Source organism: Gorilla gorilla, chromosome 19 (assembly GCF_029281585.2).
Source record: "Gorilla gorilla gorilla isolate KB3781 chromosome 19, NHGRI_mGorGor1-v2.1_pri, whole genome shotgun sequence".
NCBI classification, from domain to species: domain Eukaryota; kingdom Metazoa; phylum Chordata; class Mammalia; order Primates; family Hominidae; genus Gorilla; species Gorilla gorilla.
The window spans coordinates 68,783,399-68,794,881 of NC_073243.2; the positions used below are offsets into that span (position 1 = coordinate 68,783,399).

Below are 11,483 nucleotides of genomic sequence, written 5' to 3' on the forward strand. Positions count from 1 at the left end.
GTTGAAGCAAGCAGACTGGGGAGAGAAATCAAAACTCAAAACAGTAGTGAGTTTCCTGGTTTTTTTCTCCCACATATGTCAGCTTAGACTTGAGGACAGCCCAAATCTCATTAACTGTGCAGTGAGTGAAGACAGAGAAAAGTTCCAAGAGAAACTCCTTCTGGCTAGAGAACTAGAAAAGATGATGAATGGGAGAGGGACAATGGGGAGGGGTGGATATCTGGTAATTTTTCTTCTCTCTCAGCTCTCTGCCTCAAAGCAAGCCCCAATCCTGAGTCTGCACACCTGTGGCTGGTAGCTGTCTCCTAAACTCTAAAAGAAAGTTCTTCTGACAAAAGAACTAGGAAAAAGACAATGATCGGAAGAGTATGGAAGAGGGAATTCATTTTATTTTTTTCTCTAATTTTTCTCTTTCTCCATTTTGCTCAGGAAATGAGCCCCTCTACAGAAAACGTATGAAAGCACAAAGAAGCTAAAATCCCAGTTTTCTCACCAAAGAACCACGAAAAGAAACTCTTGGGAGCTTGTGTACAAGGGAAGTCATGGAGAGAAGAAACGTCCTCTAAATTTGTGTATACAATCTCAAGTTTACCACCAACATGCCCATGTGTGAACTGACCCAAGGCGGCAGAGCAAAGGCATTGAGAACTGCACAATGGCATGGATGGCACACCTGGGACCTGAACGGCAATACAAAGGTTTTGAAAACTAAGTTCAAACTGGATCCACAGCCCACAGAGGCAGTCTGAACCTAACCAGGTTAACTGCCCGCTAAAGTGAAACCAAAAAACCAAAAATATTTTCCAGAGGATTTTAACAGCATCCAGTTTTGTAACAAAATATTCAAATGTCCATGACATACTCCAAAATTATGTGACATGAAAAATAAGGAAGCCAAGATGTCTAAGGTCACACAGCACACAACCAGTTAAAGCCAGGGCTAAAACTCAAGTTTTCTAACTAACTATATGCCCAGGGCTTTCTCCACAGCCAGGTGACCTTGCTAGACAGTACTGTAACCCCAAAGTTAAGGGCTTAAGATACTGAACCAAATTAATTATTTAAACCTGAATCTGACCAAATGACAGAAATAAAGTGTGTGTCTATTTTGCTTTCTTATCTATCTAGAATTCAAATACTGAAGACTTGTGTGTGCCACAGACCTAAATCTCAAGGTGACTAGTCTTCAGAAGACCAGGCTCTACTTCTACTTCTCCAGGTAATGTGTGCTCATTCTACCAGCAACAAATATTCCAGCTTGGGCCACTTTTCCTTTTTTTTTTTTTTGAGACGGAGTTTCACTCTTGTTGCCCAGGCTGGAGTGCAATGGTGTGACTCAGCTGGCTACAACCTCCGCCTCCCGGGTTCAAGCGATTCTCCTGCCTCGGCCTTCCTAAGTAGCTGGGATTACAGGTGCCCACCACCACGCCCGACTAATTTTATATTTTTAGTAGAGACAGGGTTTCACCATGTTGGTCAGGCTGGTCTCGACCTCTCGACCTCAGGTGATCCGCCCGCCTCGGCCTCCCAAAGTGCTGGGATTACAGGCATGAGCCACCGCATCCGGCCAGGCCACTTATTTTTTAAGAGTTAAAAATTCTGCTCAGACTTGGCCAGTCGTGGTCTCACGCCTGTAATCCCAGCACTTTGGGAGGAAGAGGCGGGTGGATCACCTGAGGTGGGGAATTTGAGACCAGCCTGATCACGCCATTGCACTCCAGCCTGGATAACAAGAGCTAAAATCTATCTCCAAAAAAAAGAAAAAAAAAATTCTGCTCAGACTCAAAACTCCTCTTTGAAATCTTTCCTCTCTAAGGAAGACCAAACCACTCATTCTCCCTCTTCAGTGATACCATTTCACAGTAATAGTCTTTGTAATACTTTTTGCACTCCTTTATTTGCCTGTTGCTCACCTGCTATGAAATTTTCCGGCTTCTTTAAGGGACATCTTATTCATTAATTCTTCATCTCCTGGGTCTAACATAGTACATGATATATTACAGATATTCAATATGATAAACTGACTTTTTTTTTTTTTTTGGACACAGGGCCTTGCTCTGTCGCCCAGGCTACAATGCAGTGGCAAAATCATGGCTCACTGCAGCTTTGACCTCCTGGGCCCCAGCAATCCTCCCGCCTCAGCCTCCTGAATAGCTGGGACCACAGGCATGCGCCATCAGACTCAGCTAATAATTTTTTAAATTTTTTGTAGAGAAGAGGTCTCCCTAATGTTTCTTAGACTGGACCCTGTTTATCAAGCTTTGACAATGCACCAAATATCATGCCATGCATTCTGCATGTTATCGCAATTAGTCTTTATAATCCTATGAACCCACTTTTCAGATGAGGAGAAAAGTATGCAATTGAGGTAAAGTAACCCGCCTGGGGTCACATATTTAAAAAGGCTCACGTGTGAATGAATTCATGGAGGCTTGCTTTGTAGTAGAAACCACTATCATCTGGGCAGTTAGATTCTCACTTTATTAAGTTTTGTGGATTTTCATAATTATATCTCTGTCCTGATTATAGATATTAAAAGATACTCTAGCTGTAAATATATCAGCTATAATGCTAAACTGGAATATACCAAAATTAAAGAATATTCTTAACTCTTTTTTGTTTTCTTTACTCCCCTAGGCATCAAAGGGAAAAAAGGAATGTTTCTAGGCAACCCATTCAGAACAAAGAATACGTACACAATGAAATAGATATAAAACCAAAACCCAAGAACCCTAAAAGAAGCTAAAATTCTGTAATTACATAGGCAAACATTTATTTCCTGCTGTTTTAGATTTTGATGCTGGTGGTAAGGGAGGAGTCACTGCAGTAGCAGAAGAAAAAGCATGGTAATTAATAGCACAAACTTAATTCCTTGCTAGCTGGACAACCCTGGGCAAGTAACCTTTTAGAGCCTGTTTCCTGAAGTGTAAATTATTACAAATAACACCACTTCCCTTTTTGAAAAGAAAAGAAAAGACACGGTCTATGTTGCCCCAGGCTGGCCTCGAACTCCTGGGCTCAAGCAATCCTCCTGCTTCAGCCTCCCGAGTAGCTGGGACTACAAACACAAGCCATCCTGCCCAACATCAAAGGATTGCTGTGAGCCTTAGACAATACACAAAACTACATATCACAACGCCTGGCACTTGGCAGGTTATTATTAGAAAAATGTCTAGAAAGTACAAAAATCACTTTTTGCTTCAAGGTAACAGGTATTGATCCATCCCATTGTAGAGCCAGAATTTCCTCTAAATGCTACTTCAGTTCATTTTTCCTAGCTTTCTCCCTATTATGGCAGCCCACTTCACACTGCATGTCATCTGTACCTCTGCTAATACATCACTGCTTCTGCTATAGAGTACAGTAAAAGCTTCTACTGTAACCTGCAGCATCTCCAGCAGTCTGAAACATAAGCCCACTGAACAAAGATAGTAATTCACGTTTAATACGCGTTTTCAAAAAACAATGACCACCAGTTTCCACAATGGAAAAGACCAACATCTACCATCTAAGTTTTTCCTGGCAGATCATTCAACCAAGCACTTCACTGAAAGTAAGACTTCTCAGGTATCAAAAGAACAATTTATCTACCTTTACCTACAGGAACTACTGATGCCTATTTCCTATGGTGTCTTGATAAACTGTCTAAAACTGCTTCACCAATTGTTTGCTAAGTATTGTATTTAAAACAAGCATTTAAATAAAATGGCTTCTTTGATTTATTAAATAAAAAAACAACAAGAATCATTTACCTTCTATCTCCACCAATGGTTCTTGGGTAAACTCCTGAAAGAATTTGTAGAAGAACTTACTACAAGCAGCCAAAACAGCCTTGTGAGCCTTAAAATGGTGTCCTAGGTAAAATAAAAAAAAAAAAAGAAAATCATACACAAGCACGAAAATCAAATGTATAACTACAAAATAGACTTAAAAATCATATAAAGCAAAATAGGTCTTCCTTCATTACATAACTACAGAAATTATTGAACTAAATGCAGAATATTCTTGGCAGCTATCTTGGCAAATGTTAATCTCAATTAGATATAAAGCTAAATCTTCACTTCAAACCCCTTTAGTTTTATAAAGGCTAATTTACAACACTAGGTAAGGAGCCTCTTGACACTTTGTTGTTTCCAATTAAGTAGTGAGAAGCATATCCAACTCAGTTGAAACTGCTAAATAGAAGGACAACCCAAAAGGTTACACATCATTTGGAAAGAGAAAAAGCCGTAAGCACAAAGCTGGATATGTCTGCTATGAAAAACATTTCAATATGCCTAATATTTGGAAGCTCCATCTATGGTAGACCCATAATTTTAAAAACAGGTTACCTTGAGAAACCTATTTTCGCTAAACAGAAAACACACCCACGCTGGATTTCCTTCCATTATAGAGGCAACTCCTAAGGCTGGTAAAGACCCCATTTTATTTTGGAGATTCTCAAAGGGGGTATGAGTGCTGAAAAGGAATCTCTCTCAATTCTCCCTTCAAGACCATTTGGGAAACTAGAAAAAAAATCAACACTTCCCAAACGACTCCTGTAAGGGACTTCTCAAAGCTTACCAACAAGAGGCTATCAACCAAATATTTTGAGATAATCTGTCCCCAACGACATCATCTTGCACTCAACAGGATGTAACAAGTTAAAATGAGATGAACACCAGACTACGTGGAAAGCATGACTGACCAACCAGCCTTCTGCAACACGCTGTGTGAGTGGACACTGACAAGTGCAATCTGGTCCCAGTGCACACACTCTGCAGACTTTGGTAGGGAGACCATAGAGGATGGGTTTTAAAAAAAAAAAAAAAGGCGGGTGTCCGAAGGACAGAAAAAAACTGAAGCCAAAAATTCGCTCCTCTGCCCACTGCCCTACCTACCGTCGACAATTAGGGTGATGTCAGTAAACCGGTCCTGCTCTCGCTGTTCATTCAATCGGTCGAGGATCATTTTATGATGTTCAGGGAACTCCTGAAGGCATTCCATCGTCTCTTCAGCCTCCATGGCCGTCGGGCTGCTCTACAAAAGAAGAGCATGATAATGTACACCCATGAGCTCGAGCCGAGGAACAAAACCCCTAAAGCATAAAACAACAACAAAAAAACCCAGCAACGTGAAAAGAAGGGGGGAGGGTGAAGCAAGAGGAGAGAAAGGCGAGGGAAGAAAGGCGAGCCGAGCGGCCCCGGCGCGTTGAGACCGGAGCCGCGGCCGCGGGACTCCGAGCCTGACCTAATTGGAGTCGGGAGACGCGAGCTAGAGCGGGGTGGGCACAGCGCCGGAGGTTCCGAGCGCCAGGGCGCGCAAGTCCAACAAGGGAGGGGACTCGACAGCCGTGGCGGCCCTCTAACGGCCCGCCAAGCCCTTCTGCCCGGCCGGGGCTCCCACCGCCCCGGGACCCGGTCCGGCCCGCGACCCACAACGACTCTCGGGTCGCCTCTCCCTCCCCCGCCCTCCCTCTTCTCCCCCGCCCCGACCGGGCCGGCACTCACTGAGGGAAGGAGGAGCGGCCCAGGCTTGCGCGTCACTTACGTCGACGCACACCGTCACCGCGTCGAGCTCCGGCTGACGCGGACGCCTTCCGGGCGCCGACCAGCAAGGGAACGGGCCACGCCCCTACCCACACCCCTTAGTGGATGGGCGGGGCCGAGCGCCGGGATTTGGCGCTCACGAAGGGCGAGGGCTTGCTCTCTGAGAAGAAACCGGGCAGCGGTGGGCTTGGGCTCGCGCAGAGCCCGGCAGGGCCAGAAGCTGGGAACCTAAGTCGCTGCCCTTCAACCTCTCACCCTCCCCAGCTTGACTCCAGGGGCGGACACTTCCCGACCCGAGCCCAGAATGAACTCGCCAACCGTCCTCACAGCCCAGCTACTGCGCGGCCCCTCCCGCCCCGTCCTGCCCCGCCCCCTTCCTTCCGAGACCTGGGTTGGCCCGCCTTACCTAGCTCGTGGGTCGCCCTCCTTCCTCTCCGTCCCTCAGAGCCTCTTGTTCCGTGCTTTCCCCTCCCAGGGCATAATACACCCCACGCCTTTCCTGACCCCTAACCCGTGGGTCGCCCTCCATTTTCTTCGTGACAGCCGGGGCTCCCCTTCTGCTCGGGCCCCGCTGGCGCACGTGCGTTCGGTTGGGCACCCGGGCGGCCGCGGCCCCGGCAGCGGCAGCGACGGGCGCGAGCACGTTCGGGCCGCCCGGAATCTTCCTCCGCGAAGCGCGCCCTCCCCGCGCCCTGCCGCAGCACGTGCTTGCTGGGCTCAGGACCTGGAGCTGCTCAGAATTATTTACACCGGATCCCGTTAGTGCAGACCTTCCCCACTCCTTTAAAGAGTCCAGGCCGGCGCGGTGGCTCATGCCTGTAATCCCAACACTTTGAGAGGCCTGGGCGGGCGGATCACATGAGGTCAGGAGTTCGAAACCAGCCTGCGCAACATGGCGAAACCCCGTCTCTACTAAAAATACAAAAATTAGCCGGGAATGGTGGTGGGCGCCTGTAATCCCAGCTATTCGGGAGGCTGAGGCAGGAGAATAGCTTGAAGCGGGGAGGTGGAGGTTGTAGTGAGCTGAGGTAGTGCCACTGCATTCCAGCCTGGGCAACAGCGAGACTCCGTCTCAAAAAAAAAAAAAAAAAAAAGTCCAGTGACCCACAGTCAGCTGCATGTGACTGCTTCCTTAATTCCTCCAAAGAAATATTATATATAAATGCATTTTGAGGATAATTCTATAATTGAGATTTACTTATTTTTTTCTCTCAAAGAACTTGAGAATTGGGATTACGGAGGAACTCAAATAGCTATATGGTAATAATGTAATCATAACTTCAACAGACATGTATTGAGAATCCTAGTACTAGACACTGAGAAGTCCAGCTGTGAACAAGGTATATGTGGTTTCTGCCTTTCTGAATCTTAAGTCTGGTAGACCGTGTAGATATTTTGAACAGTAATTGCCTAGGTGCTTACTGATGAGTTTTGCAACACCTGAAGAACGAAGTAACTGGGTGTCAAGGAAAGCCAGTTGACCTGTAAGAAGAGATGTGGGCGGGCGCGGTGGCTCACGCTTGTAATCCCAGCACTTTGGGAGGCCGAGTTGGGGAGGAGGAGTTCAGCCCAGGAGTTTGAGGCCAGCCTGGCACACAGCGAGACCCCATCTGTATTAAAACAAAAAATGTTTCTAAGTGATGCGAAGTCTAAGTGTTCTTAGCCAAAAGTATAGCACATGCAAAGGCACCAAGATTATAGCATTCAGGAAACTGAAACAATGTTGCTGGATAGACGCACAAGGGTGCCTTATAAAAAGTGTTGAAGATGTCAGATTTTCTTTTTGCAAAGGGAAGCCTTGACACATGGTGACATCCTAAGATTTACTTTTTAAAGAGATAATTCTAGCCCCAATATGGAGAACAGATTAAATGGGACAAGCTGCTAGGAATAGAGATCAACTGGGAGACTGTTAGTAATGTAGATGAAACCATGGGGGAAAATGGAATTAGAGAGCTGGTCAGAACCTAGAGATAGGCTGGGCGCAGTGGTTCAGGCCTGTAATCCCAGCACTTTGGGAGGCCCAGTTGGGGAGGATCGCTGGAACCCAGGTGTTCAAGACCAGCCTGGGTGACATGGTGAAACATCGTCTCTACAAAATACAGAAAAATTAGTGATGGTGTGCACCTATTGTTTCAGCTACTTGGAAGACTGGGGTGGGAGGATCGCTTGAGCTCAGGGAGGTTGAGGCTGCAGTGAGCTAAGATGGTGCCACTTCACTCCAGCCTGGGCACAGAGTGAGACCCTGTCTAGAGATAGAACCAACATTGGCTGTAAAGCATGCCATAGATACTAAATAAATATTGCTGGATATATTGGTGACAAGGGAGAAGGAATAGTCAAAGATGGCTCCTGGATTTGTGGCTTGAGCCAGTAGATTGTTGGCACCATCTACCAAAATAGGAAATACAACTGGCGGAGCTGGATGGGGAGAGAGGATGGAACCAGAGGTGTTATTATAAGGAGATAATGTTAGAGGCCCTTGGATATATGGGCCTATATATAGTTTAGGCAAAAAGACTAACCGTAGAGATAGAGATTTGCAAGTTTACAGCATAAAAGGAATATTGAAGTGTTAAGAATAGATGGGATTGTTTAAAGAGAGTCTGCAGGAGTGATAGGCTAGCTGCTTGTAGATTGAATTGGTGTTTTAAAATATTATCATCAGCTGGTGGCTCATGCCTGTAATCCCAGCACTTTGGGAGGCCGAGGCGGGTGGATCATGAGGTCAGGAGTTTGAGACCAGCCTGACCAACACGGTGAAACCCTGTCTTTACTAAAAATACAAAAATTAGCCGGGCATGGTGGCATGCGCCTGTAATCCCAGCTACTCGGGAGGCTGAGGCAAGAGAATCGCTTGAACTCGGGAGGCAGAGGTTGCAGTGAGCTGGGACCGTGCCACTGCACTCCAGCCTGAGCAACAGAGCGAGACTCTGTCTCAAAAAAAAAAAAAAAAAAATACGCTGGGCGCAGTGGCTCACGCCTGTAATCCCAGCACTTTGGGTGGCTGAGGCGGACAGATCACGAGGTCAGGAGATCGAGACCATCCTTGCTAACACGGTGAAACCCCGTCTCCACTAAAAATACAAAAAAATTAGCCGGGCATGGTGGCGGGCACCTGTGGTTCCAGCTACTGGGAAGGCTGAGGCAGAAGAATGGCGTGAGCCAAGATCGTGCCACTGCACTCCAGCCTGGGTGACAGAGCGAGACTCTGCCTCAAAAAAATAAATATAAAATAACACATACATTAAATTAAATATTATCATAATTGTTATTATTCACACAGCCCGCCGCCATGCCTGGCTAATTTTTTGTATTTGTAGTAGAGATAGAGTTTTGCCATGTTGGCCAGGCTGGTCTCGAACTTCTCACCTCAGGTGATCGCCTGCTTCCGCCTCTCAAAGGGCTGGGATTACAGGCGTGAGCCACCGTGCCTGGCCACGGTATTTCTTAAGATGAAGAAATTGGACACAAAAATAGGCTTTTTGGAAATTCCAGTATATAGGACCGCTCTTCTTTTACAGCAATTGAATTTAACCAAATGGAGAACCCTTTTCTACATAGGATTTGAGCTGTCCAGTTCACTGTAATCCCCACCAATTTCTAATGTTTTAGACTAAGCTATCATTCATTTTCCTTATTTGCTTAGTCCCTGAAGGCATTTGAGTTTGGGACTCCTAGTCTATAGGGTCAGAATGGAAGAGAGTGTAGGACTTTTTATCTAAAAAGTATCAATGTTTATGGATTGAGTAGAAAAGGAAGAAGCTGAAAGGACTGAGTATTGCAGCTGAAGAAAGATGGAAAACTGGAAGAGTATGACATCAATAAGGCCGTGAAAGGAGAGTGTTTCAAAAGAGAGGGTGTGGGCCAGGTGCAGTGGCTCATGCCTATAATCCCAACACTTTGGGAGGCCTAGGATCACCTGAGGTTAGGAGTTCGAGACCAGCCTGACCAACATGGAGAAACCCCATCTCTATTAAAAATACAAAATTAGCCAGGTGTGGTGGCAGGCACCTGTAATCCCAGTTACTCTGGAGGCTGAAGCAGGAGAATCGCTTGAAACCAGGAGGCGGAGGTTGCAGTGAGCCGAGATGGCGCCATTGCACTCCAGCCTGGACAAGAGCAGAACGCCATCTCAAGGGGAAAAAAAAAAAAATAAAGGTGTGGTTAGCAGTGCCAAATGCTGCCAAGTGGTCAAGCTAAAAAAAGATTGGAAATGGTCTGGTATATTTAGCATCATGAATGTCTTTGGCAGAAGACCTTAGCAAGAAAAGATTTAATGGAGTTCTGAGGGGAAGAGAGGGGAGGTGAGAAGTCTATATTCAGGTAGGTTAAGGAATAGCTAGGAAAATTGGGACAGCAGTTTTAGAACTTTCATTTAAAAATGAGAGAAGAGTTGAAAGGAGTACCTATAGAGTCTAGCCAGTTTTACTATTTTTGTGTGTTTTGATGGGAGAGACTTAGGCTATTTAAATGGTGAGGGGGAAGGATCCAGCGGAGGAAGAAAATAAAAGTACAAGAGGAAAAGGAGCTAATTGTACAAGAGAGGGATTAATGGATTGAAAGTTATCAGGAGTGTAGATTTGCTTTCAAGAAGTTAAGGAAATTCCTATCAAACTGAAGACCTCTATTTTCTTCCTGAAATAGATGGTCAGGTCATCTACTAAAAATTCAAGAATAGGAGAGAAAAAGTATTTATGTGTTGGATATGAAGAAGTTTGAGACTGGAAGATGTATTAGTTATCGAAGGCGATGTAACCAATTACCCCAAATCCTAGTGGCTTAAAACAATATTATTATTTCACACTTTCTGTGGGTCAGAAATCTAAGTGTCACATAGTTGGGCTTTCAGGGTCACTCACAAGGCTCCTATCGAGTTGTCAGGTAAGGTGGCTTTAATCTCAAGGCTCCAATGGGGAAGGATCTGCTTCCAAGGTCACTCAAGTGGTTCTTGACAGAATTCAGTTCCTCCCTGGCTCTTAGACTGAAGGCTTCAGTTCTCCGCAAGGCCTCTGTTCATGCCAGGCTCTCCACAGGACATGGCAGCTAGAGTCCATCAGAGAGGGCAAGAAAGGGTGAGCAAGACAGAAACCAAAGTCTTCTTGTATTCCAATCTCAGAAGTGACATTCCATCACTCTTGCCATATTCTATATTTTACAAGCAAGCCACCAGGGTCAGCCTACATTCAAAGGAAAGTAATGACACAAAGGCACAAATAGCAGAAGGCATGATCATTGGGAACAATCATAGGCGCTGCCTACCACAGAACAGAATGGAAAGGATTTGAAATGGACCCTGGACACAGTAATAACACAGTAGCATCAACAGGAAGCACAGCAGTAACAGCATGCAGTAGGAGTTGGTGGCCAGGAATTTATATGATAGCAATCTGCCAGACATTATGATTTCCACTAGTAACATTCGTAGTCAGGTACATGGTAAATGACTTAGAATGAGTTAGTGTTAAAACACAGTTCCCTGTGGTGCAGATGTTGTGCCAGTTAATAAGCAGGTTTATAGATTTTCTGTGGAATCAAAATAGATTATTCAAATTTAGTAAGAATTGACAAATAGTTCTGGCTACCCTAGTGGTATCCAGGCACTTTTATATGTTTTAAGGCAACATTAGGAAGGAAATAACAGAGTGGTTAAGAAGGTTGGTTTGGGAGCCTGAGTTGAAATCTTGTTTCAACCTAATAGCTGGGTGATTTCAGGCAAGTAGTTTAACTTCATTAAGCTTCCATTTCCTCACCTTTGAAACAGTGTTGTGGGAAGCAAATGAGGTAACATACAGGAAACACTTGGATTAGTAGCTGGTATACATTAGCTTTCAGCAAGCAGTCATTATCGTTGTATTCCAGCATAAAATTTACATTCTACCTGCTGGACTTAAAAAAAAAAAAAAAAGTGGCCAGGCGCAGTGGCTTACGCCTGTAATCACAGCACTTTGGGAG

At 45.2% G+C, this 11,483-nt stretch overlaps 1 protein-coding gene and 1 long non-coding RNA gene across 18 annotated transcripts in view; one reads left to right on the plus strand and one right to left on the minus strand.

Moving 5' to 3' along the window:
- ZNF131 (zinc finger protein 131) overlaps positions 1–6,150 on the minus strand; it is a 54,858-nt gene extending 48,708 nt beyond the window's left edge. For 2 of the 17 annotated variants that reach the window (XM_019013477.4, XM_019013471.4), the window contains exons 1-3: positions 5,935–6,150; positions 4,881–5,019; positions 3,753–3,854 (exon numbers count right to left, since the gene is read on the minus strand). In XM_019013477.4, coding sequence (XP_018869022.1) covers positions 3,753–3,854; positions 4,881–5,004 — 226 coding nt within the window. In that variant the 5' untranslated portion in view covers positions 5,005–5,019; positions 5,935–6,150. Of the gene's footprint in view, positions 1–3,752; positions 3,855–4,880; positions 5,020–5,229 lie in introns of those variants that run through there. The other 15 variants (XM_019013479.4, XM_019013473.4, XM_055367515.2 and 12 more) reach the window with 14 other exon arrangements.
- Positions 435–3,730, plus strand: LOC129528044 (uncharacterized). The gene is made up of 3 exons (XR_008673196.2): positions 435–698; positions 1,129–1,219; positions 2,638–3,730. It is a non-coding gene; the product is annotated as an uncharacterized lncRNA (long non-coding RNA).
- Positions 6,151–11,483: the final 5,333 nt, after the last annotated feature.